The sequence below is a fragment of the Mastacembelus armatus genome, chromosome 17 (assembly GCF_900324485.2).
Source record: "Mastacembelus armatus chromosome 17, fMasArm1.2, whole genome shotgun sequence".
In the NCBI taxonomy this organism is placed as follows: domain Eukaryota; kingdom Metazoa; phylum Chordata; class Actinopteri; order Synbranchiformes; family Mastacembelidae; genus Mastacembelus; species Mastacembelus armatus.
The window spans coordinates 18411962-18439490 of record NC_046649.1 but is presented as its reverse complement, the minus strand read 5'-3'; the positions used below and the strand labels follow the sequence as shown (position 1 = coordinate 18439490).

The following is a 27529-nucleotide window of genomic DNA, read 5'->3' as shown; positions in this document are numbered from 1 at the left end:
ACTCCATAATATCATGATCTCAAGGGTCTTCAATCAAACTCCTATTAGTAGGACCACAAGGCAAGAAGTAGAGCTGTAATCTCAAAATGAAACCCTACAGCTGTGCTACTCATATAGCGTAGTTAATGGAGGATGTGATTCTGTGCAGCGGCGCTTGTCCCACAAGGTGACTCGGTCAGCATAACCATCTGAATTCAGAAGACCACCCTTTGGTTACAGTAGTGGGTCAGAGGCCACGGTTATGTACTAACTGGTGTGCTGTGGCATAAATAACAGGCACAGGGCATCTGGCAGGGCCATATATCATACTGTCGACAGTGGAAGTATGATATCAGATAGGAGAAAGGGGAGAAGTAGAGATAAATAGCAAAGTGGAAAAAAGAAGATGATAAAAAGAAGGAGGGAAGGAAGGAATTGGAGGAATTAGATGACTGTTATTGATTATCTGCCTGTAAGCAAGGAAGTAAGGCCAAATGTTCTGCTCAGCCAGACAAAAAAGTGTATTATTTCAAAGGTCGTGGCATGCATTACAGTCTTTTTACTCCTGGCACACTTGGATAAACAGCAGAATAGAAGTGCACTGATAGGACCTCTAGCATGTATGGCTGGATGTAACAGCCACATTAGCGGTGTTTTTGTTTTGACTGTGACGGTCTGTTGCATGCAGGTGTGTCTGTGCATGCAGTTCATCTGTCGCGACGACTGTTTGTTACAGCACTATCTACATAGCAACTGCCATAACACCTTGTCTAAGAGATAGCGTGCCAGAGACAACAGGCTTGACAAGATGTGTAGACATATTTCAATGCAGTTTTCAAAGCACATTGTATATTTGCATTCATCTCCCTGCTGGCTGATCCTAACTGTAGTAAATAGACTTATGTTCCTGATAAAAAGCTGTTGTGTTTTTGTCAACTACGTCAGTGTTCATGCTGACTTAGGTCAATCTGTGAAAGGAATTTGTGTGGAACTTTGCATCTTGTTTTTTTGTTTTGTTTTTCATTCCTACTATCTGTGTCCATGGAGAGTTTTGTCATTTTTATTTCATTGCAGTATTACATCAATGGCCCCTTGTGCTGGGTCTTTGATGTTGGGGTGTGCCGTGTCATCTCTGCTGAGGAGGCCTCTGCAGTGGGAGTTCTGCCAACCAGTATTCCTCTGAAGAGCAGGAAGGTCCTGCTCACATGCCCTTCATGGCAGAACATGTGAGAAAACTCCTTGCCCTCCGATGTTTTGCAAGTCAAAAGTGCCAAGGCAGTTACATGAATACCATTTGGGTCTGTCTGCTTTCCTGTGGGGCCCCTTTAATCACTGCCTGAATGTCACATGATTGCAGAAACACCTGCAAGTACTAACATATCAACCACAAGGTGAAAGTTGACTGAACCACAGGAAATGTTAACAGGCAGCAGTAAATAGAAACACTGTTATCAGGTTTTTGCCACTGTCCAACAGAGTGTAGCTCCATCCTTACATTTATTTTCCCCATAAATTGTTGGGGATGGAAATTTTTTTCTAAATGAACTTGCTGAATGTTTCACACACTTTCAGCATTGAGCTCGTTCACTTAAACTTGTTAGCTTTGGCTTTCTGTTTGCACCTCCCGCTGCTGCCGACACATCTCAAATACTTCCATGTCTCAGGAAGATGCAGTGAGGTTGACTCAGTTCAGACATAGACAACACTTATTGCACCATGTTTAGTTTCCATCACAGGTTGGATGAACAGAGAGAAAAATAATTGAAAGGGGTAATCGGTGAAACAAAGGAAACTCTTTAATATGCATTAATATTATTAGATATATGCGCTCTCTATAGGGCCTTTATCTGGTAAAACATAACCACCTTTTACACTTGAGTGTGTAAGAAGGAAGTGGATACCAGGGTATGCTGAAATGGAAATAAAGCAGGCATTTTTATGCAGAAGTGTTGTGTCTTGTGCCACTATGTCAAGACTCCCCTGTTATGAAGAAACTGGGGTGTCTGGAGTGTTTTACCCCATTGAGATGAGTGTGTTTGGGTTGAGGGAAAAATGCTGGCTGACGTTAGTGTGGGATTGAGCTCCAACAGCCTCCCAGTGGGACAGGAGGACAGGGACGGGTCTCTTTCAGCAGGGCTCTGATTAGACCCATCGCCCTAGCTGCCACGCTCCACTCACACTGGTAATTGGAGCTGGCAGGAGGTTGGCATGCACCCCTCCCCTGCCCCCTCCTCCTCCCCTCCCTTCCTCTCTTATTTTTCCTTTTTTTCTCTCTTCACTCATCTAAATCCTACCTGACCTGCCTGTGGCTGTTAAAGCTGTGGCACACCTCCTTGACACAATAGTTAATGATAACTGTATCGTGTTTTCTTAATTTCACTAATTACCATATTACTAGCGCATCTTCTCTTTACAAATCAAATGCTTTTTTGTATAGTTAAGGCCCCCACTGCTATCCTAATTGAATAGTACAATCAGAAAACCACATCCTTTATGCTCTTGGTTTTCTAGTATACTGCTATAACCACTGTAAACAAGTTCATCTGCTGAGCTGCTCATATTGCAGTATGTGCGTGATAAATTGCTGTTAAGGGAACAATGGTCTTCTTTATTTTTCAAATCACTGAGGAACCAGTTCATGCGTACCTAGGTTTACCTCTAACGCCTTTTTGGCACTGCCTCTGGCCTTACTCATTTGCGATCCAGGGCGTTTCTACTGCTTTTTGTTGTAACAACAGTATCACACAAGCACAAACAAAACAGAACCCTAATACATAATACTATTGGGTTAAGACAGAATGGAACTCTACGTGAGGCTACACCACTAAAGTATATTACAGTAGCAGAAAAATGGTTTGCATGTAGCATGCAATGATCACCTATGTAATGGAGAACCTATGTGACATTATCACAGGATTTTTTCTTCTTTGCTCATATTTTCCTGCCCAGACATAAAAGTTTTTTTCTTTTTTTCTTTTTTTTGGTGGGGGGGGGTGAATTACACTCTAGCACAAAGGGCCTTTATTATTAAAAATCCCCTCTATCTTGACAAAACATCAACCTGCATTGCATGCACTATTTCATTGGATTCTCTCCAAATTTCCCCATTCTTACTCTTTTCCCGCAAATTAAGGAGGACTGAACAAAGGCATGTCTTTGTCTTCTTGTGATGACAGGAGTTGGCAGGCAAGGCCAGCAGCAGGAGTTGTAGTAGTAGGAACAGACAGGGCTCAAATCTTACTCACTAGCTCGACAAGATCTTTGATAAGTGTATAGAAAGAACTTTCAGACATTCTTTCTTTTAAACCAAAAGCCAAGGACATAGGCACCTTTAGAAAGCTATGTTAGATGTGGGCTGCATGGATTTTCAGTTAAAAAGATTTCCTCTTTTTATACCATAGCACTGTGTGTGGATTTTAACCAAATTAAAATTATTGGTCTCTGCAAGAGATTTGCCAACGTTATTAATCTAGTTATTTGTGTTTTAAATAGGTTTGTGCTTGATCATCTTTATCATCAACTTTTAAAACATAGGGTATGACATTGTATGAGTACATATAATAAATAAGGTGATTTTTAAGAGGTGACAGTGACAGTGGCTCCTGTCCAGGGTGTTTCAGAATGAGAGACCTGTCTGTCAGAGACTCATCATCAGTCTTTGGCTTGGCCCTTGAGAGCACAATAGCATATTGAGACATAAAAATGGAAATTCAGCAAAAGAAATTGCGCCTTTACCTCTAATGGGTAAAATTTAAAAAGTAAAAAGAATGTGGGCCCAGCTCAATTCTTTACAATACAGACTTTGCTTCAAATGTTCTGCTATGTTTTGTTTCATACTTCTATGAGAACAGCTTAAAGAGGCCAGCAATTATATATATTTTTTTACATTTCTGTACAGATGAAGAGCAACTCCTAATACATAAGTATAACATTTACTGCACATGATGTAAATCCAGGCTTGCATTTAACAATTTCCCCTTGTAGAACTGCCACACCAAATGAAGCCACGGTGCACTTTCCAATAATTGGACATACTGTGAAAAAATGTTCCACCAGTTGTATTAACAGTTCACCTACACTTAAAACATTGAATAGAAGTTAGACTCGTGTAAGCTTTGCATCAGCTGTTTGCCTTTTAAATGATTTCATGTCTGTGGTTTGTGATATGACTCTCGGGGTCTCTCGTTTTATCAGTAGTTTGCATTTTTCACAGCCCAATAACATTTGCCAGTAACCTGAAGAATAAATATTCTGTAGCCAGCTATACAAGAATGGTGGGAGATATCCTGTGCTGATATTTCAGTTTCTTCAGTGAGAGGTATAGTTCCATGAAACACTAATGAATAGCCTCCCCCCACTCTTGTAAAGCAAGATACTCTGAGTGAACAGTTGTATGTAAAACCTTAAAATTGATGTAGGTATATTTTGGGGGAAATAGATCTTCAAATCTTCTGAAATTCACTGCAAGATATGGACAGACTTCTCAGTCCTCCTCTGTACAGTCCCTGGGGTAGCTGGCCTGGTGTGATTGACAGGACAGTGTCATGCCTCATCGAATCGATTAGTTTCCACCATATAGTTATTATATAAAAGACCTAGAGGAAAAGCTACAACATTTTCTGGCTGAGGGATTTGGTGGTTCAATCATGTGTTACTTGTACAAACATTGTATATGACATGATGCATGAACATTTCAAATCAGTGGGGTACTGGGTGATAGACTGAAATATAATGATTTTTTTTATATCCATGCTTGATGGAAGAACAGCTCAAGGCTATTGCTTATCAAACCTACAAGCAGTAGTCAGTGGGGCCATTGTTAATCAATGGATTTACACCTATATCACCTTTTTCTTTCATTTCTTTGCTTTTTTTCATCTCTCTCTCTCCCTGTTCGATTCTCAGGAACACAGGATGATACTTTTACCACTATTCATACAATGACAAATTGTGTAGTATTATTTCATTGTGCTGTAGTTGTCAGTTTTGTAGAGGCTGTGATGTCTGAAAATGAATCCTATATCATTAGACAGGAAGTCAGCCATACCCCAAAGAAAAGAGGCCATGTAGACATGTGACAGCTACAATACATCTAAATATGAGATGATCCAGGCTAAACACAAGGATGAAATGAATAACAACCGTTTTGCAGAGTCTCAGAAAAAAGAACAGCAGCCAGGCCCTTATTCATGCTCCAGCCATATAAGTTTACATGTGGATTTTTTGCCTCAGACAAGCCGCCTGGTGTAGTGGGTGGTGTGAATGAGTCAGTAGTAGCTTTTAAGTGGCATTTAGTGGGTTTTTAGTAAACTTTAGGCAAACCTACTAGCAAGAGACCACTGTATATATATATATATATATATATAAAAAATTCCCGTCTCACCCCTATGGGTGGTGTGTCTTCCTCAATCTCGGGTCCTCTACCAGAGGCCTGGGAGTTTGAGGGTTCTTCGCAGTATCTTAGCTGTTCCTAGCACTGCGCTCTTCTGGACTGAGATCTCTGATGTTGTTCCTGGGATCTGTTGGAGCCACTCTCCCAGTTTGGGGGTCACAGCCCCGAGGGTGCCGATTACCACGGGGACCACTGTTGCCTTCACCTTCCACATCTTTTCTAGCTCTTCTTTAAGCCCTTGGTATTTCTCCAGCTTCTCATGTTCCTTCTTTCTGATGTTGCTGTCACTTGGGATTGCTACATCTACCACTACGGCTTTCTTCTGTTGTTTGTCCACCACTACTATGTCCGGTTGGTTAGCCATCACCTGTTTGTCGGTCTGTATCTGGAAGTCCCACAGGATCTTAGCTCGGTCATTCTCCCTCACCTTTGGAGGTGTGTCCCATTTTGACCTTGGGACCTCCAGCCCATACTCGGCACAGATGTTCCTGTACACTATGCCGGCCACTTGGTTATGGCGTTCCATGTACGCTCTGCCTGCTAGCATATATATATATATATATATGTAGAAAGTGGGTTTTTTCCCGTGGTGAACACTTTTTATGTCTCAGTTAATTGGAGGAGATCCCAGAGAATGCTGACTCTTCTCCTTTACCCTTAGAAGTTCATACATTTACAGTTCTAGACACTGTTTCCTAATTGTCCAGCTCTAGATCTTGTAATAATGATGTTCAACCTTGTAGCCAAACTGTCCTTAGCTTATTCTGAACACATCGTTAGCTATCCTTTCACGATGAGCCAAAGGCAGGGGTTACATCCATTAGCACCTATTTGATCTTAACACTTTGACCTCAAGGACACATCTACATAAGAGGAGAAAGATAACAGAGATTACAGGTTTGAGAGCAAGCTGACCTCTAAAGGGCCACAATGTTTTTCTTTATTAATGTTGTGCATGGGTCAAATTAGGATCAAGGGCCCTGATTTAGGTTTTGCAGCATAGTTAAGCTCTATCAGTGACTGTTAAATAGGGATAAATGCAACTTTATACTTCATTTAAAAAGACCAAATATGCATTAAAAACCATTATAACAAAAATATAAATACTCCAGGGAAATTATTTTATAGATGATAATGACTGGTCTATTACAGTGTGAAACCTTAACACAGAAATATTACATTGTGGAGTCAGTGAGTTGAGAGATAATTGTGTTCTAATTTACTGACCTTTGTAAACCGATGGCTGATTGTACACAGGGGTACAACTTGTTATTAATGAGTGAGGCAGCACAGCAGTGGATGTTCAGTGGCGACAGTCAATTTCAAGATGGACAAATTAGGTCTAAGTAGCACTTTACTGTTATGAGTAGACTCAAAGTTTTCCCCAACAGAAACACATATTGTGAGTATAAGTGGCAGGTTTCATAGGCCTACAGTATCTATTGGCAGCAATCCCATATGACAAAACAGAGCCTGAGGTAGTCTAGGACAGCATATATTTTGATTATCTTATGCCATGGTATCAGTATATGTTTGCAAGAACAATAACCCTTTACCTTTGGGTGCCAAATTCTTTTTTAAAGCTTATTCTCGTGTTGCTATGGATGTGCCAGTACATTCATTATGATGAGTTGGATTATTCAAATGGTTTGTTTAGTTTGCTAAGCCTAAGGCAGCTCATTTATGCATGGGTGCCCCATGGCAGATTGCAATGATCCTTCCTCTAAATCGAGACTCCCAACACCAGATAATAAGTCTGTAATAATAATCAATCAAGGGCAGAATTTTTTGCAACCAAATTTTAAATCCAAATCAACATAAGATCGACTATTGCCCTGTAGTAGCTTCTGCTTTTACACTAATTTTTGTGTATGTGTGTTCATTCTGATTATTGGCCTGTAGTACCTGAGATGTATTTGCTCTCTTTCATCCTCTTCTCTGTCCTTGCCAGCTCAACAGCTTTGATGCATTCAGCACTTTTCACAGCAATTGAGAGCCTATTCTGTCAGATTTTTTTCTTGTTTATTTTGTTTTATTTATTGCGCTGTCTCTCTGCCTATAGTAAAAATCTGTCTTTGCAAATTTTCAGAGAACCAGATCCCCCATGGCTTCCCCACCATCGATATGGGTCCACAGCTTAAGGTTGTTGAAAAGACCAGAACTGCCACCATGCTGTGTGCTGCCAGTGGAAACCCAGACCCAGAGATCTCCTGGTTCAAGGACATGCTGCCTGTGGACATCAGCAGCAGCAACGGGCGCATCAAACAGCTTCGCTCAGGTACAATTTGATTTGATCTGATTTAATTACTTTACTTTACCCAATGTGACGTATACAAGATTAAATGCCCTGTGTCATGTCGGCATGGGGATGATGTGAAAACACAAAAGGCCTTTGTTTTCATGAATGATTGTCATGTATTCTATTTTATCACAAAAGACATGAAAGTTTTATTCAGCATGTCATTGTCACCTTGAATAGTCAGATGAGTTCTTGCAGTCTTTGACAGTGATACTGTTCATGTAACATTTCAAAGTACAGAAATAATTTTTCACCATATTACAGAAATCCTTAATCCCTTCAGCTGGGTCACAGTGAGGCCAGCCAGTGATGCATCAACCTTGGGGGGAAAAAAAAGATCAATGAATTTGTCTTTGTTCACCGTAACAACCCCCTTGATAAATAAACAGTGCTTGCCAGACCTGGGTCAGAGGGAAAAGGTGCGAAGTGGAAAGATTAGTGGCTTTTCACCAGGTTCAGTCTTGTCAGACCTTTCTAAATCTACTTCACTTAGAGGGTGTCAAGCCAAGCTGCAGGTCTGAGACCCCAAAGATTAAAGATGAGCATCACTTCAGAAGATGCCTAGTGCTAAAGCTGCCCAGTGGAAGTCAAATATGGGTCAGTGGAGCGTGTTCACTTGCACCATCCATGTTTTTGGATTATTAAAATGTACTGCTTCTTTACTTCACGAATAGCCCAAATTAGAAGCAGATTTCTCACAAATTAGATCCTAACACAACTATTTAATTGTTTGATAATGGTTTTATAGCATTTATAAAACTGTGCATAAAACTGAGATTTTTTAAATTTTACTCCTAGAAACAGAAACTTTTAATTAGTTTTCGTTCTCACATAGTGAGAGTGCCTGAAAATGTGCTGATACATAATGCCCTCGGACTAACAGTTCGTTTTATCCGTCACCCTTTTCTTTTTTTTGCTTGCTGTATCAGGATTTACATTAGTGAATATGACCTGAAATGAGGCCAGTTTTGTGATGGCAGAAAAAGACACATTCATTTGCTGCCACAGTTTAACAGAAAAGGCAGGCCCACTTCCATCAGACTTGTTCAGTTTTTAGGGAACACACAAGCATACTTGGTAGATCTTTTCACACCATCCAAACCATTCGCAGAGTAGCAATACTAACTGCTATTCAATTTAATATCTCTGACCTGAATACTTTTTTTGCTGTGCATCACTCTATTTATTGTGTATTACTTTCATTCATTGCTCTTTCCCATTTACTAACTACTGTCTTCACAAATGCAGTCTCTACAAAGAGTGGGGACCATCTTAAGTTAGAGAGCCTGATAAATACTGCTTAAATTGCATACTATTTTAATGCTGATGTGACAGAATGACAAATGTACTCGTAGCAGTGGACTGCAAATACAAAAGTAACAGCGTCATATTTCAAAATGTATGCTCTACTGAAGGCTGGGTTGTTTTTGGTCATTTACAGACAGCATGTACAGCCCAAAAATGATACTTGCTTCATAACATTGATTAAATATACACTGAGCTTTTTCACATTGCATTTAAGTGGCATCTACTCTGTATTAGTTCTTTTCTTTTTTATATGTGGCCTGTCAGAAGCCCTTTTTTTCTCTCCCACTGATATAAGTAGATTACTAACTAATCTCTCAACCCTGTTTGCATCGAAATTATTCCCACCTAGGTGGGACACCAATTAGAGGTAAGGATGATAAATAAAGTGTGTTGGAAAATATCATGTCTACACCATTCCCCCACATCCACATCAAACCCCTGCATTCCTCCAAATGCTACATCACCAGGATCATCCATGCTGTTAGCACCAACTCACCATCTTCCACTTCCCCCATCGTCTCTTTCCCACATGGTCTGTCTGCTGTCCGTTCTTTAACAAACAAATGATCACCAACCCTGATGTCAGGAGAATGAAAATGCAAAAGCAAGTCCAAGGTGCTATCTTGTAAATGAGCCTTTTCAAGGCTCCTCCTGCAGTGTTTGACATGAACCACATTTATGAGCAAACGCACACACATTCACACAGAACATATTTAAGCTTCCACCTCTACTTTTCTGTGTGTGCTTTTCTATGAAACACAGCGAGGAAATTTTATTTTAAACTAAAGGCCAATCTTGCCACAAGAGAATCTACCTGTTTCCTCAGAGCAACCTCAATGTACACTGAAATAGTTTTATTTGGATACAGCCTATGCAGCACTGCCCCTAGCATGAGAACAGGATGCCTGGTCGAGATTGTTAAAGGTGGAACTTTCAACACCTTCAATCGCTTTCCCCCTATGTGAAAGCATGATGTCTGTTCTACAACACTAAGGTAAATAGTGGACATTTGTGGCAAGCTGAATACATTTTGAACCAGCTGTCTGTCTGATTGTTTGTGCGTCCATGACTCCAAATACAGCCCCTATTCAATTAGATGGTCAACTCTTTAGCAGTTAAGACAGCCTTATGGTAACCTGCCATCTCTGCTCTTTAAAAGTCCTTGTAGAAGATCCACAAGCATTCGAATGTTGGAAGTAATTGAAGGAGTTAGGTGTTGCAGCTCTGACTAAGCTTCTACATTCCTCTAGTACTCGCACTGTTTTCTCCCATGGGAGCACGGGCAGATTGACAGATTGGTGACACCAACATTAGTATGCAGGTGCATGTCAGTGCTGAATCAGTCAGCGATGAGCTCAGCAAGCAGAGCAAACACCTTGGAGGGATGTGTTGTCGTGAGATCTGAGGTGGTATTATCACATGTCACTGCCCCGCCCTGTTCCACTTCTCTTTTTTTGGTCTCGTCTTGATCCGAGTCCCTTATGGTTGGTGGTGAACCTGTTTGTTGCATTCATCTCATATTGCATGATGTGGAAAAAGTGTATCCTGACATCTTATGCTGAGTATTTTTGTCATTTTCAAACTGCATGGTGGCTGGCTGCCTTTTGTGCTAGTACCATGCTGTTTTGGAGACGTGATAACTGTTACCACTCACTTGTGATATGCATATATTCTGCAGAGAGAAGTGGTTTTGTTTATAGACATGTATTTTTTTAAATCTTAGGATGCAAGTAAGTTTGCTGCTGTTGATCGTTTTACGGGATGTCAGAATGTAACTTTCCTCGTGTCTTGACCATTTGCAAATCAGTAACAATGATTACATGATGGTCATAGACATGGAGTGTCAGAATGACCACACAAAGACAGGTCTCCTGGGCTTTCATGCTTTGTTAGAAACAACATGTTAGCCTTCTGTCTGATGACTACAGCTACTTGTGATTGTGAATACTAATTTAAGCCATATGGCAGGGGAGCGTCTCCCTCGAGGCCTTCAGTGAGACATGGTCCAATAGTTAGTAATGAATGAACATCTCACCACTAAATGCATATTAAAGAAAGATTAGAGAAAAGATATCTGCAGTGGCAGTTGCTTTACAGCTAAATCCCAGGCCATCAAGCAAATTCTGAATTAGAGGACCAGTCAAGTCCTCAGTTGTTGTTACTTTTAACTTTTACTCTTTCATTTTGGTTAAATATGCTCACATTTTAATTTTATGTCAACACCAAAGATTTCTGCAAACATCATTCTCATCTCAAATCTCACTATTCTCCTTCTTGAGGCATATTGAGCAGCAGCAGTCTTATTGCTTCTTTAGATGTTACATCAGTTCTAGTTGAGATTGATAACTCCTCTCAGATATTACCAGCCTGTCATGTTATTTCTAAAAGCAAAGCTAATGACACCGTGATAGTTATGACATTCAGCTCAGTAATTGACCATCAGCTAGTGTCTTAACACAACTAGCCAAATGTGCTGTTTCCTGCAACTTGCCAAGCCAGCTAAATGCTTATTTTGCTGTAAGCATCATCTTGACAAAATTGCATTTGTGTCAGCTTAATTACACATGAACCGGGTTAGACTAGTTGACTACAGGCTCTCTAGCGAGTCACTGTACAGATATGCGCTGTGGTTTTTCGTGCCAAGTTACATCTCATGTTCCACAACTGTCAAGACAGCTAAATTTGTTAATCCTCTACACAGGAGCTCTGCAAATTGAGAACAGCGAGGAGTCCGACCAGGGGAAATATGAATGTGTTGCCATGAACAGTGCTGGCACCCGTTACTCCGCTCCTGCCAATCTCTACGTGAGAGGTAAAGTCAAATGTCTCTATCACTTCTTGAATTAATCTGTCATTTCTGTTGTCTCAAGCATTTGCAAACCACAAGCAAACATACAACTTCTTGTCTGTTTTATTCTGAACGTTTACTCACTAGCTGCTATGTACTGTACCTCTTCTCCCATTAAAGCCCTGTATCCCCTAATGGTACAGTCATACAGGTGATTTCAGTTACCTTGGATGGTTAGAGATCTTCTCAGGAGTGCAAGGGATGGTCAGATTGTGCTTGATTGACATTTTCCTCACTTTCCTGTTAGCACCGTTGCACCTGGCACAGTGAGAAAAGATTAACTATAATTCTTATGCTGAGTAGAGTTCTAATCAGCCAGGATGAGTAAAAACACCCTCAACAAACACTTAAATTGTTGTGTAATTTCCACTTTTGATGATCACATTTATACCACTATTTTTCTCATTTGTTTTTTCCTCAATCAATTCTCTCACTAATATCTTTGCCATGCCATTCCTTTCATACCAATGAGCTGCACTAACCTCAACCTCCTGTTTGGCTGCAAACTCGACCAGGTGCGGCCTCTATGAAAACAGCTGCAGTGAAACTGTTTCCTGTGCTGGGACTGGAAGCCATGCCAGGCCTCCTTTCTTTTTTATTTTGACTGTATCGAAAGGCTCCATTACCACCCCCCCCACCCCACCCCACCCCACCCAACACCCAGAGCTCCTAAAGGCATGGAGAGGTCTGGAGTTTCAGGGTTTGTTTTTGTTGTGGTATCTCCGTGAGCAGACTAATGCAGGGCAAGGGCAGCATTGTACCCATCCTGGAAAAAAGCTGGTATAGGGGAGAGAGCAGTCTAGGTCAGCCCCTGCAGATAACACCACCATGTCTGATGTACATGAAACAGAATAGCTGCTTCAGTTGTTAGTGTGGGTGGAAGGGCGAGGGAGCGAAAGTGTAAGGGTAAGAAAGAGACATGTGCTATCACTTCATAATTTTCTTAAAAGCACATACAGTAATGCAGTAATACAAGCTACAAGTCATTCCATTGTCTCTTTTACAGTCTGTTGAGATAAATAATGTCGAGTTTTTCCTTTTACCCTAACAAGAATATTACAAGCAGCTACTTAGGAAATGTACAATTGAATTAAAGTACTACTTTTTTTAAACAACTTTCCTCTGACTTAGATGATGCAGATTTTCTCATAGGAAATTATCCATGAAAATGTTTTTGCAACACCCAGAGCCTCTGCCTGGATCAGAGGGACCAAGAGGTAAAATCATCTTCAAGGACCATAGCAGCATCAGATTTACAGATTAAACACCATGGGCCCAGAAGGTTTAGATCTTAAATCTTGACAGGGTAAGGTAGTCAGCCAAGCAGCAAAAGCGAGGAAGGGATGTAAGTCTCGTCTATTAATCAGGGCATGTCTGTCACAGGTGCAGACACGGCCTTTTTTCCCTTAGAGGTAATTACAGTAGTTGTGTGGCGTGGCGCCAGCAGGGCCCCCAGGCCCAACTAGTCTGTAACACCACCCAGGTAGCTGTCAACCCGTTGGCCCCGACACCAACTTTTCCGCCAGTCTCACCACACCACTGGAGAGATAGAAATCAAACCGACCGTAACCTTTTAAAAGTGTACTTGTCTGGAATGGAGAACAAAGGCTCGAGCTATGTTTTCACTTCGTCTTTGTTACTGCTCCAAGAATGAAGAGGAGACCTGGAGGTGTGCTATCACTGGACTGCTTGATTGGGTTTAAAACATGAGGGACTCAAGACAAGTGGCCTTTGACATGCCTCTCCTCCTTTCTAGTTATTTGTTTTTTTTTTCTGAAATACCAGAGAGGAAATTTAGGGTCTTACCATGTCTGCTCTCAGATCTGTAAACATAACAAGCTTTAGAAGACAAGCCATTGACAGTGTGGCATGTGTAGCAGGCTATAAGAAAAACTGATTGATTTCAAATACATTAGTTACACTTGGGCTATGAACAAATATGTGCAGCAGTGCTACACTCCTTCATGCCTTTAAATGTACATGATATCGCAATTTAATGCTGAAATTAGCTGTGTTTCAATATTCCATTCTTACTTTGAATGGTCTGTTACAATTAATTGCTTGATTCCGTGTTGTGCCTTCAAAAAATGTCATCCTCCCTGGGTGCAAGGGACAAAAGAGAAAAGTCAATAAAGTTACTACTTGAATGTGACATATAAAAAGATTACCTCGAGAGAAAGAATTGTGGTATTAGTCTCTGTCGACACCTTTCTAACACCCCCACACACACACACACACGCACACACACACACACACACACACACACACACACACCCTTGTCAGGCTTGAATTAAATGTGCTTGTTATGGGTTGGTGTTTTGTGTCCGCAAGCATGTTTCTGTTTTTTTTCCACTCAGGGTTGGTACCTGATCCAATTTCTGTCTGCAGGTACACAAACATGCTGCCAACACCACCATCACCACCCTTGTCTTGACATTTTAGAGCCACCAGAGAGTGATGTCCTCATATTTCTGTGTGAGTGGGGAGGGTGAGACTGACAGAGAGGGTGGTGTCTGCTCAAGGGATGATTTTCCCATCCTGTCTGTGTATCTATTTATGTCCCTCCACTTCTCATCCATTAAGACTGTGTGGATCTTTATAGGTGTTCAGGTGCATGTGCACCTTGTTTGCTGTGGGTCGCCGCTGGTGACCCTCCTCTTAAGGATCGCTCCATCAACGTAGGCAGAATTACAAATGTCTTGTGATTGTGCGTGAGCCCTCATTTGTCAAGTGCTTATCCCACAACAGAGGGGTGTCAGCTTTTGTCTGCTGGCACTCCTTCATATATCCATGTGACATGTCAATATGTCAGAGAGTATGAAGTGCTGCCGAAAGCCTTTTACCAAAATATCTTCATGCTGTTCTATGTGTGTGTGAGAGTGTGTCTGTGTGTGTGTGTGTGAGTATCTGTATAAGGGAGGGAAACTTAGAAAATCAGTTTAGGTCTGTTTGGTACAGGAGCACATTTAGTGTCCCCTACATCAAGTGCTCTTTTTTAACAAGAAAAACAAAATACTTTTGGCATAAACACTCCAGTACTTGGAACTTAACTGGTTGGTCATTTTTACTTTACCTAATCTTTGAATTATCCATATGGGTATATATATCAGAGACCATATCTTCCATAGTGGTAAACAGTCAGATGTGTGAAATTATCAAATTTGTCTTATTTCACACCTTGAGTTGTTAAATACTGTTATTTACACCAGAATAACAAATATTTAAATGAAAAAGCTGATGAATATTATTGAATCATTATTAAAAATAGTTTTCCTTCCTATGTGTGCATTACTTTGCTTATGTCTGCCATGTCACTAACCATCACTGTCTCTGCGGGAACACTGTTCTGGTTCACTGTTTTGTCTTCCTCTCCACTTTGTATCTTTTCATTCCATCGCTCACCTTCATCAAATCACTTCATCTGCAAACAGATCAGCGTGAAGGTTGGTCATTTTCACTTTCAGTCCATTCCCCTTTAATTTAATGCAGATTTTAGGTGAGGTCAGCCATCCTTCCCACCCCCCCTAATACAGTCTTTAATTTCCTTTCCTTGAAAAATAAAAATATTAATAGCTCTCTTTAATTCTCTGTAGCTTACATGTGTGATTTTGTTTGTTTGCATGAATTCCTGAGTAGTTCTTGCATGCCTTACAATTCCACTCCCCCACAAAGTGTTTTGATTAGCCTTGCCAAAATCCAGATTCTCCCATGCAGTTTGCCTATGTCATTATCTAGATCTATGTTGTGTTATTTTTCTGTGCACTCTTCTCAACCACACCCATATATTCACAGTCAACCACATCCACCAAAAACTATAGCTCCTTTCACTCTGAGACTTCCCATCCACCTTTGTAGGCCCATCAGAGGTATGTGATGGATTACTCCGGTATTCAGGTGGCAACTGGATTTGTCGGGTATTTAGGCAGCAACACCCCTGCTCTCCCACTGAGGGACATGGATATCAGAACTGACAAAGCTGTTCTCAAGGGATTAAGTCTGTTTTACCGCCATGGGCATCCTCCACCCAGAGGCTGAAGGATGTGATAGGCACATGTTATGCCTAATGAGAAGACAGATACATAAATCTCCATGTGCTACTGCAGCAGGAGGTCCTGCAGGGAAAAAAGTTTATAATATGCAGATGAAAGACATTTTGATGAAATATATGCACAATTAAAAAAGACACATCACACTGTTGTTGACGTTACTGTATAACAAGCATAAAAGATAAAATATATATATATATTTTATGAGTCTTGGTCCTTGATGCACATATTTACAGGCTGTGCCTCTGTTTTAAAGTTTATGAATGATGTCACTGACATTATCCATAGGAGGATTAATGTTTTGGAAATTCTCTTCACTGGTGCGATTTGAGAAACACGGCTGTGCCAAGAGCTGACCTATAGAATATTTAAGAATGAGCTGGCAGTGTGCTGACAAGGGGATGATCAGCCATCATGGTAACCCAGAGCTGCTGCCAGGAAGCCTGGGAGCCCACTGACTTTGTGCCAGTTTGCTCAGATATTGATTGACTGAACAGGTTCTGCTATCCTTGGGCACTTTGTCAAGGTAGTTAAATTTATAGGTATCCAGCAGGCAGACAGGCAGAGTGGAGACAGGGCTTATTTTGTGGTTTTGATAGAGTCCCGAAGCCCGTCTCTCCAAGCCGCTCTCAACAGGAGAGAGGCTTCAGGGAAATCGATAACAATTACCTGCCCTCTAGTCATTTTGTTCCACAGCACCTCTCCAAACTTAACCGCATGCCATGAATTATTCACAACATTAAGTGTTCAATATACACAGACCCCATTGACTGACTGCTCTTAGCACTGTTTAGTCTATGGAATCTTGAAAGAATAACAGATACTTTGTGCTTAATGGTCTTACATTAGGCCCGCTTCTCTCAGGTCTCTCTGTTTTATAAGCATATGTTGTGAAAAATAGCTGCAGTTGGAGAATGTCACAGTTGTGTGAGAAGACAGGTGGCCACCGACATAAATGGAATACTAACACTTTTCTTGAAATACTCAAAGAGAAGTCTGTCGCACATTAGTCATACTGGAAATCAGTTTAGTCATTTACATGAGAAAATTGGACCAAGTTCTGCCTTTATCTTCTTCCCCCAGTGTACTTGGGCTGTGATCCTATTCCATGTCTGTCCTCAGCCTCTATGCTTGCTTTCCTTGAGAATGTCGTACCCGTCCTGTTCCCAGGCTGGTAACACTACTCATCCTGTCCGGTCTTTGCATGTAAAAATCAGCTGTGTGCCAGTGAGCCACAGAAAGCAGATGTCACGGCTGATGTTCTTTCTTTCTTTCTTTCTTTTTTTTTTTTTTTTTTTAACTGTTAATGTGTGTTCCTTTTTTCTTTGATTTCAAAGTAATAACTTTAATAGCTAAAAAGTAGCAACTTCTTCAATAAGCCATTTTTCTAAACTTTAACGTTACGTGATAATGTTATTATATTGTCATTATTATTGTTTTACTCTTTTGCTGATCTTTTGATCTTTCTAATGTTCCTGGTGATTTACGTTTGTCTTTACCTCAACCCTTCTGAAAAAGTTAGTCGATTTATGATGAACTGTAAAATTTTGATTTAACAAAAAAAAAAGCTAAAATATGTACAATTCAGTGTGTTTTATGGCTCAGATTTGGGATACTAATATTTTAATGACATATTAAGCCAAGTACTTTAAGCCTACGTGATTGTATGGATTAAAAAACAAAAGCAGGGCTATATACTGCACTTCAGTTATTTGGGGAAAATTCAGATGAGTGTGAACCAGGTCCTTCTTATTATAGTGTGGTCCAGAGAACCAGCCTTTTCCTGACTGGAATCTCAAAAGGTGCTTTTGTGTTTTTCCATTTCACCACATAATGAGGGGAATAACAAGCATGCCTGTAACGATGTTCCGGTTCAAATTAGATCGGGGAGGGGTGAAGGATAGGGGAAAGGAAGGTGGAGGGAGACTTACATTTGAAAATCCATTTTCATAGAGACCAGTGCAAAAGAGCAATTACAGTCAAGTTTTTTTTTTTCCCCAGAGAGACACAGAGATGTTGTAGTGCATTAGTGGAAACAAGCAGCATAAATTCTGCAGGGATAGTTACATGCGTAGTGTTTTGAATACATACAGCCAGCAGTAGTGGAATTGCAATAATGGGGTCTCACCAGGGAGCTTAATGTTTGGCTTAGCTTCACTTTCTCCTTAATCAGTGTTAAAGAAGCCAGAGCTCCTCCTTCTTGCATACTGTGGTAATGTTTAGTATGTCATAAATTTAACAGGTCTGACACTGACGGATGTTCAAATAGTGTCAAGTAAGGCTGTCTTTACCGAGTGAAGAGAAGTTGGTTGTGGTTGCCAAAAGTTACCAGAAGAAGATCTGAAGTGTGTAAATATGGCAGTCATTTCTTTTGTATCTTTATTTAGATAGAAAACAAGTCATATGTAAATGCTGGCTGCCTGTTTATTCTGGGCCAGCTTTTCAGTATTGCGTTGAGCCTCTGCATCGGTGTTTGCCTTGTCCCTGGCGACGTCAGCGGGCCCTTCTTGTCTCCATGGGAACCCCTTTTTAATGTCAGCCTATCTGCATATCAGAACTGCACAAAGAAAGGGAGAGCGCAAGAAAGACAGGCCGAGCAGAAGGAGCAAGAGAGAGGGAGCGGGAGGAGAAATCAAACAATGCCATCTCGACAGGGTCCCTCAGTGATGCAACTCTCACCACCATTTGACACTCTGACAAAAGAGGGCCAGACATAGTCTCCAGCAAAACTGGGCTATTTTTTGATTATATTCCCTTTTGTAGGCAAAAGGATAAAACACCCCCTCAAAGTTTTCTTGTGAATTTCCAGAGCCATTTTGTGACAGTCCTATTATTCCCATTGTGCTTGCCTGCACATTCAGACAAAAGCGATCAGCCCTCAATTCTATTAGCTCTTCTGAGTTAGCTTTTAGGCTTGTGGTGGCAAGGTTTGAGAAAAAAAAAAACATCACCTTACACACTTGCATGTTCACTCCTTTATCCTGCTCTCTGTCCTCTTAGTGCGAAGAGTTCCACCTAGATTCTCCATTCCACCCACCAACCAGGAGGTGATGCCAGGCGGCAGCGTCAACCTGACATGCGTGGCAGTGGGCTCTCCAATGCCCTATGTGAAGTGGACAATGGGCGTGGTGGAACTGACCAAGGAAGAAGAGATGCCAATGGGACGCAACGTGCTGGAGGTCACTAACATCCGTGAGTCAGCCAACTACACCTGTGTGGCCATCTCCTCTCTGGGCATGATCGAAGCCACAGCTCAGGTTACTGTCAAAGGTGAGAGCTGTTGTTCAAACTGGTGGTTTTTGTGGCTAGTAAGAGGTGACATTAAAGGCTGTTGCTGTTTGTAGTTTCTTTGTCAATTAATATGGATGTCAGGGCTTATATGTGTGTCTAGCTGCATCTTTGTTGATTCCTGTCTTTCTGTCTGTTTATATGACTGTGCCTCTACCCATCTACGTGTACATGACAATGCTTCAGTGTTTTCTACCCATTACTGCCTCCCTTATCAGTCGTCCTCGCTATTGATTAGACTTTCCACTCAACTGATCGATACACAGAATGTCACAGTCATTTAGAGGGACCACAGCAATACAGACCCCTTCTTCAAGGAAGACATAATAAAGACCTTCTGTTTTGTTTGATTTGTCATTCAGTCACAACAGGACCCACTCTTGCAATTTTCTCTCATTGTCAGTAATGATTGGGCCAGTTATAAAGCACAAAATTGGGATTTTAGTCGAGCTTTTCTGTTCATTTGAGTGTAATGGCTGCTGACAGTACTTTAAGAAATAGCCTATGAAACAATGATTCCAGCGCTAAGAGTTACAAAATGGAGAATTACATGACCAGTCATGCCTTTTCTCTGCAACAGTGGAGTTTGGTTGTGTTGTGTTTATATTTTGAGAATTACAGTATTCAAAGTGTCAGTCCAATTTTTCTGAAATTACACACAAGTCCTAAAACTGCTTTCTTGATATCAAAGCTAGTACCCTTCTTTTCATTCCTCAGCTTTGCCAAAGCCTCCAGTCTCACTCATTGTGACGGAGACCACTGCTACCAGTGTAACTCTCACCTGGGACTCTGGCAACCCAGAACCCGTTTCCTACTACATGATCCAATACAGAGCCAAGTCATCAGACAATGGATTCCAGGAAGTGGAAGGTGTGGCCACGACCCGTTACAGCATAGGTGGACTCAGCCCCTATTCAGAGTATGAGTTTCGTGTCATGGCTGTCAACAACATTGGCCGCGGGCCACCCAGTGACCCCGTGGAGACACGCACTGGTGAACAGGCCCCGTCCTCTCCACCTCTGCACGTCCAAGCCCGCATGCTGAGTGCCAGCACCATGCTGGTCCAGTGGGAACCACCTGAGGAACCCAATGGGCAAATCAGGGGCTACCGGGTCTACTATAGCTCAGATGTGACAGCTCCACTCAGTGCTTGGCAGAAACATAACACAGATGACAGCAGTCTGACTACCATCTCAGGCCTCACTCCTGATATCACCTACAGCCTCAGGGTGCTGGGCTTCACCTCTGTAGGTGACGGCCCACCTTCTGACATCTTGCAAGTCAAAACCCAGCAGGGAGGTAAGCAGCCAACCACTGTGTGTATGCAGATATAAATATTTTACATTTTGCCTGCCTATGCTGTCTTCAAAATGAGTTACTGGTCTAGAGGCAGTTAGCTATCAGTGTGAATACCAGCTACTGCTGCTGGATAACCAGGAGGGGGCAATGCAGTTTTAAATGCACTCAAACAGATGGTAGAACACCGTTCTTGTACAAGTAGGTAAAAACTTAGTTTAGGGGTGTGTAGTTAACTAAAGATTCTCTAATGTGCTGTATGTACCTGTATGAAAGGCCTTTGTATTTTAGTTTATCTTGTGCATGCAAAGGCCTTCTTATACAGTCAGTTTTTGGGAGTGATTATTGCCACTGACACTATGGAGAACATTTTGTTTTAGTAGCATGGTCTTTTTGTTCCTTTTGTTCCCCAACCTCTGTCCTATCACCCCTCTGTACCCAGTTCCTGCCCAGCCATCCAGCTTTGAGGCTGAAGCTGAGCTCGACACACGCATCATGCTGACATGGCTGTGGCCTGTACAGGATCCCATCACTAAGTATGAGCTGCAGTACTGGGAAACAGGGTCAGACAATAAGGTTAGAATAACAACATAAAATTATAACTATTGCATGACTGTACTCTCTTCTTTCTGTCTGTCTAGCATTAGCCTCACATTCCACTGTGTGAGATTGCAGACGAATAAATCTTGCTTTTTATGATGCAATTTCTCTGAATGGGAAGCCTAGGCTGAAGCAATATTATTGTAGTAATGTAGTCAGCTCCCCAGCTGATGAGAAGGATTTACTGTAGTAACAGATAGCACAGTTGTTCAGTTCTGTCTCAGTTTTGTGGCCCTTCATTCAAATCTTCTGGACTGGACTCCACCATCCGTAATCTAGAGAACAAATTGTTGGCTCTCAATTTTGGCCGCATTCTCTACTTTTTACGCCTCTAGGATAGATACAGTTTATGCTTTAGGGTTTCAGTTGAAGCTGAATTCCTCTGTGTTAAAGCAATACAAAAAATAATATAAACTATAGTAGTAGACTACATGTAGTTCAAGATGTGAAACAACTTAACATCACTGTTAAATTCTACCCTCTCCAGATACATGTGACCTTCAACCCAGCAGGCTCCTACGCTGTAGACGGTTTAAAACCTGACACCTTGTACCGTTTCTCACTGGCAGCCCGTTCTGAGATGGGTTTAGGCGTCTACACCCAACCCATTGAGGCCCGCACCGCCCAGTCCAGTAAGTCCACCTTTTTTTCCCCCTCTTATGTCTCTCTCATCTGTCTTATCTCCTTGTTATCTACTAACCTGTTATTTCACAGGGTAAAAGTCACCCACAGCTGGCTGAAGCAGGTTTAGGTCATTAATTTCAGAGCAGGACCAATCTGACTTTCATATAGCTTAAATCAGAGAGCGTGGGGAACTTGAATGTCAAGTCAATTTTTGCAGAACATAAAATGCTGACAGTGTAGCCATCCTGGTCAGCGTCACGCTTCCACCACATCCCCTCTGTCACCAACACTAACTGTCCTGTCCATCTATATGAGGGCAGTCCCTGTGTTCAGTGTCAAGGTACGTTTGATGTGTCCTGTTCCCACATTCGTGATCTGTACTGTGTTATTTTGCCTCGTATCATTATGTGCTTTTACAGTGCCAGCACTCAAAATGTCACTCTCTGCCAGCTGACTAATTCTTTCTTTTTTTTTTTCTTTTGCTGCACCATGCTCAAACCACCTCATGCAGAGGGCTTTATATGCAGTTTGTTTACCTTCTGTACAGAACTGCATTTTATTAACATTAAAAGGTTCACATGAATAACTGAACCTTCTGTAACACAACTTTGTAAATTCAGGTTATGAGTGTAGCTATAAATATCCCACGTCTTTTGATATTGGTAACATTTTGACTTCAGTGCCTAAACCAGTTGCCTTTAAAGGTTTTTTTTTTTTTTATTATATTCATATATTTTACTGCCAAGAGACAACTATTCATATCAATGCCAGATAAATAATAAAGTTCCACATTTTTTGTCCACTGAGGAGCAGGATCGGTGGCAGCACCATTAGAATAGAAACGGCTGGACGAGAGTATGGATATCACTCTTTGATATCTTTCCGCTTAAGGACACGCAAAAGCACTGAAGAGCTAACACTTCTGACAAACACAGAGTTATAAAACTGTCAGTTGAGATCATGAGTAGTGATGAGTTGGTGTCCTTGTGCCTCCTGTCAGCAAAAGACACCAGAACACAGAATCTGGATTTTATGCAAAGGTGGGATGGTGTATATAAAATAAGCGGCAGCCTTAGGAAGGCTCAGAGGCAAATAGACAGTGGGAAAGAGTAACATTTTCTAGTGCTGCATTTCAGTGTTTCTTATAATTTCATCAAGATTCAGAGCAATGAACATAACTGAGCTCTATTCATATTCATTGGCCGTTTCATGCTTCTTCACCTAAAACTGAGGAAAATTTTGTTAAAGTTGCAACTCATAATCCAATTTTAAACATCTCCAAATCAAAAAGCAGAGCAAAAAATGAAAACCCATGGCTCAAGATAGATTCTTTTACAGTACCATATATAACTTAAATGTACATCACATGTTCAAAGAATTATATACTGTATTGGACTTTAACATGAGGAGGAAGGAGAATCAGATAGATATCCTTTATCTTCATGTATAATTTATCTCTATTTCAGGTCCAATATTTGCTTTTTGTCATGTTTGCCTGTGAGGCATATGTATTTCCTGTGGGGTTGTCCTCTCCTTATCAGTTTTGACTGTGATCTAACTGATTTTCATCAGACTTCAAGATCACAATATGTTCTGGAGATCATCAACACTGTTTTGATTCAGTCTGTCACCTTTTTTAATACACACAGTGCTGTCAGGTGATGGTGTTTTTTCTGTCCATGTTCTTCAGGGACCACTTGATGAGACATCTCTTTTGTTAAACCCTAATGTTTTGAAAAGGTGGAGTTTTATGTTCTGGCATTAGTTTATTGGATTCACATTTGAGCTCACTGTTCATTGCTCTGCTTATTAAAAATAAAATTCGTCGGCATGCTTTGTAAGAACACCTTGCTTTGAATCTTGTTCCTAGGTTCTTTTTATTCTCCTTTGAAGAGGCATTTTTTTGTAGGATTGAAAAAGTTTGTGATTGAGTTAGATGCATGAGCTGTATGAATGCTATTGTGTTTGGTTTCAGTGCCGTTCTGTTCACCATTTTAAAATAGTTTATTGATTTTTCTGTTTTTTCCTCTGGACTTGAGAGTTTACATATTTCATGCTGCAGCTGTTATACATAATTAAATCTTATTTATTGCAATAATCTCATTGTTCTAAACTGAAAGTGTGGCTAGAGACTATAAACTCTATATACTGTAGAGGTGGTATAGTTATACCTCATATGCTGCTTGAGTTTCTACATACTCTACATACTGTGATGTGCCAGGAGAGTTTGTAATTAGAACAGGGTGAACCTGTAGTTTTAAGGCAATATACATGCAGCTGCAACATTGCTGGTTCAGTTCTAGCCATTTAAATTAAAGTATTAATGACAGAGTTAGACTGGAACATTTAGGAATTTGTCCTATTATAAATATAATAGTATTGCTTTCCAATGCACTGGCCTCAAACCAAGTGCTGACAGTGGCTGGAATGTTCATAACTGTTATTGATTATGAAATAATAGCTTTATGTATAATTTGGTGATAGACCAGAGCGTCTCAGCTGCACCTTTAACCAGGGTCTGACAACCACTGTAATAAAGCCCAGAGCTTCTGCATCAATGTGCAAGCACCAGTCAGCACTGTCAAGCCCTTGTTCACACACTCCTATGGCCAGATTATTGCTCCCTCTGCATACTGGGAAAGGCAGCAGAGAGGGCAGTTGGGGACAAATTACATCTTTATAAAAAAAATGCTGGCGCACTTTATATTCTTTTCACCCCACCCTGTAGTTTCCTGGCCTCTCACATAAATACAATGCCAAACACAGCTTCAAAGGTAAGCTGAGAATGTGTTTTTGCAGCCAATCTCTCAGTCTGGAGGCACCATCTTGTTTAGTATGGAAGCTTTTTGTATTCAGTATAAAAATTAAAATGTCATTTGCAAATTTGCAATATAATATGAGTTAAATGTATTACCTAGAGTATGTGTACTAAATGATTTTTGATACCACCAAATCGCACAGTGACTTAAAAATTGTTTTGTAGTCACTTGCCCAAAGGTAGAGGACAAAAATTCTATAGCTTCAGTCTTCATATGTAGTCCAATTTTTAGGGACAAGATCTAATACTGTATTTCTCTAGATAATATATTTACACAGTGCACACATTATTCAAATGGATCTAGTATATATACTTCACAACTGAATCTCTTTGCATTAAGAAACAAGCTGTTCCTTCACTTTTTTGTATAAACTAAAGTAAACAAACTAAATCACTCACTTCCACTTAGTGTAGTACTTTAATAGTAAAACTAGGACACTAAAAATGAGTAATCAAAATCTCACTTCAGAGTAGTGTAATACCTTTTCTTTTAACATTCACAGTAGCAACAAATATAAATCAAATATAAGTGCCACGTATAGTAAAATGTGATGACTGAACTCACTGTATTCTGTAGATTTTATTTTTTAGGTGTTGTATCAAATTGGTAGTAGCTGCTGAATGCAGTTCTGTTACCTGCTTATGAAATGGTGACATTACAGTCTTTACAACAGGCTAATTTAAAATATTTTCCACACTGCAGACATTTTACCCACATCGTGCTGCAAATGGCGCTCTCTGTTTATGACACCTATGTGACAGATGATGTAAAACAAAAGATCAGACTTAGGTTCATGTTCAAAAAAGCCGATTCCAATCAGGTCGAAAAATGCCCTTAAATGGCCCCAGAACCCTTCTTTGAGATGAAATAGACATTGAATTTTATTTTTTATATTGACTACTGCACAAAAAGCTTCCACTTTTTTGCTTTATGTTTGCTTGTCTTGTAGTTTATTTTTATTTTTTGCTTGATCTGTGCCCCTCCTTCGTGTGGTCTTGCCCCCCTCCTCCTGCAGCCCCATCTGCCCCCCCTCAGGAGGTACATCTGGTCAGCTTGAGCTCCACCAGCCTCAAGGTGAGTTGGGTGGCACCACCCGCTGCTAGCCGCCATGGTGCCATTGTGCGCTACACAGTCAGCTACCAGGCCATGGCTGGAGAGGACATGGAGCGACATGAGGTGACCGGCATCGGTGCAGATGCCACAAGCTATGTGCTGGAGGGCCTGGAGAAGTGGACTGAGTATCAGGTGTGGGTGAGGGCACACACTGATGTGGGCCCAGGCCCGGAGAGTGCCCCAGTGAGGATGAGAACCAAAGAAGATGGTAGGTTGATACCTTCCCTGAAGCAGAGCGCTGTCAGACTCTCTGTCGCTTGGGGCTGTTTGTCACTGTTGTTCCTCACTCTCTTCAACTTCTGCTGCACATTTCACTTTGTTCTGCTGATCACTTATGGCAGTAGTGGTAGTAGCAGAGGGGTTCACGTTCTCATCTTTCTTCTTTCAGACTTGTTCTCTAACATTTTGCACCTATGGAAGGTTAAGGCTCATCTTCCCCTGGTCTATCTCTGCACCACTTTTCTCGGCTTTCACCATTTAAATGCCTATTTTGTCTTCTTTCTTCTGTTCTGAGAAAAAGAAGAGGAGCAGAACTCTACTTTTTTATCCTGTTGAATTTTGCTCTTTTCTTACTTGTTCCTTATTTTGCTTGCAATGTGATAGAGAACGGCTGGTCCTTCGAGAGAGCCGTCTATAATTAATGATTTTGAAGTTTCCTACAGCGCAGCTAAATTCATACCAGAATTAGGGGCATATGCCGTCCTGTGGACATGGTAGTCATAGAAGATCTGAACTTGGTATACATGATTTGGTTTCATGGCTAACTTCATTCTGCATAGTACCCAAATCTATTAAAAAAAACAACTTACAGACATATACAGTATAAATATATATTTTGGCTTCTCCTCTCAAAACTCAGTGAACTGAGGAAAATCATCGTTTTATTCTGTTTTGACTCTTCCTCCCTTCTTTACTGTCTCCTTTTTGTCTTTCTTTCATTCTTTTATTCTTCCTTCCCTCCCTCTCTTCCCCTTTTTTTTCTGGTTTCCAGTGCCGGGAGCACCCCCAAGGAAACTGGAGGTGGAGGCCATAAACTCCACAGCTATTCGGGTCACCTGGAAGCCACCCCTGCAGGGGAAGCAGCATGGCCAAATCCGAGGATACCAAGTCATCTACTCCCGGCTTGAAAACGGCGAACCTCGAGGACAGCCTAACATTATGGACGTTGCTTTGCCAGAGGCACAGGTATTGGATGATGTCTTCTTCATGTCAAGTGTGTCTCTGTCTCTCTTTCAGTGTCTATAGCTGTCTTATGTTCATTTCCCACTATTTCCATTCTCCACCGCTCCCTTTTTCCCTTCCATTCTTCTTCACACTTCATTTCCCTGATACCAAGTGACACACATGGAGTTTTCTTTCTGTCGACTGTAGTAACCCACCCACCTCCCGCACTCTCTTTTTTCCCCATCTTTCTCCACATGTGACTTTTGACACTAAATTGGTGTCCTGCTCCCAAAGCTTTGGATTATCTGAAGTCACAGGATCCATTCTAATTCTACAGTAATAACTATTAAATATTTCATATGTGTTACATCAGGATGGGGCTTAGTGAAATCAGTGCACCTCTCTTTGCCATTTTAGCAGTAACACATATGCACTGCCTTGTTACCATGATTATAAATTAGAGTTATTTTCTCGATGACACCCTTTACACATTAATGCAGGCTGCTCTGAATTGCCCAAAGCTGTGCTACAGTGCGAGATGGATGAAAGATTGTAATCCTTAAGAGGGATTCAGAGATTCATGAATATCTTAAAACCAGAAATCCCACTCTTACTTTTTTCCCTCTCTTTGGGAGTGGAGAGCCCAGCTTAATAGCCTTCTTATGATTGTTTGCCGGGAGTAACATTTGCGCAAACACGCATTCACTCGCACCCTCGATGGCCTCCAACAAAAACATCTAATTTGAACAAGTA

At 41.0% G+C, this 27529-nt stretch overlaps 1 protein-coding gene across 5 annotated transcripts in view; it reads left to right on the top strand.

Annotated features, from left to right (window-relative positions):
• Nucleotides 1-27529, top strand: part of LOC113133878 (receptor-type tyrosine-protein phosphatase F) — a 156794-nt gene that overhangs the window by 80367 nt on the left and 48898 nt on the right. For all 5 annotated transcript variants that reach the window (XM_026312881.2, XM_026312884.1, XM_026312882.1 and 2 more), the window contains exons 5-12: nucleotides 7461-7649; nucleotides 11680-11790; nucleotides 18873-19142; nucleotides 19878-20459; nucleotides 20899-21032; nucleotides 21544-21688; nucleotides 25515-25820; nucleotides 26604-26797. In XM_026312881.2, the coding sequence (XP_026168666.1) occupies nucleotides 7461-7649; nucleotides 11680-11790; nucleotides 18873-19142; nucleotides 19878-20459; nucleotides 20899-21032; nucleotides 21544-21688; nucleotides 25515-25820; nucleotides 26604-26797 (1931 nt within the window). The remainder of the gene's footprint in view (nucleotides 1-7460; nucleotides 7650-11679; nucleotides 11791-18872; nucleotides 19143-19877; nucleotides 20460-20898; nucleotides 21033-21543; nucleotides 21689-25514; nucleotides 25821-26603; nucleotides 26798-27529) is intronic.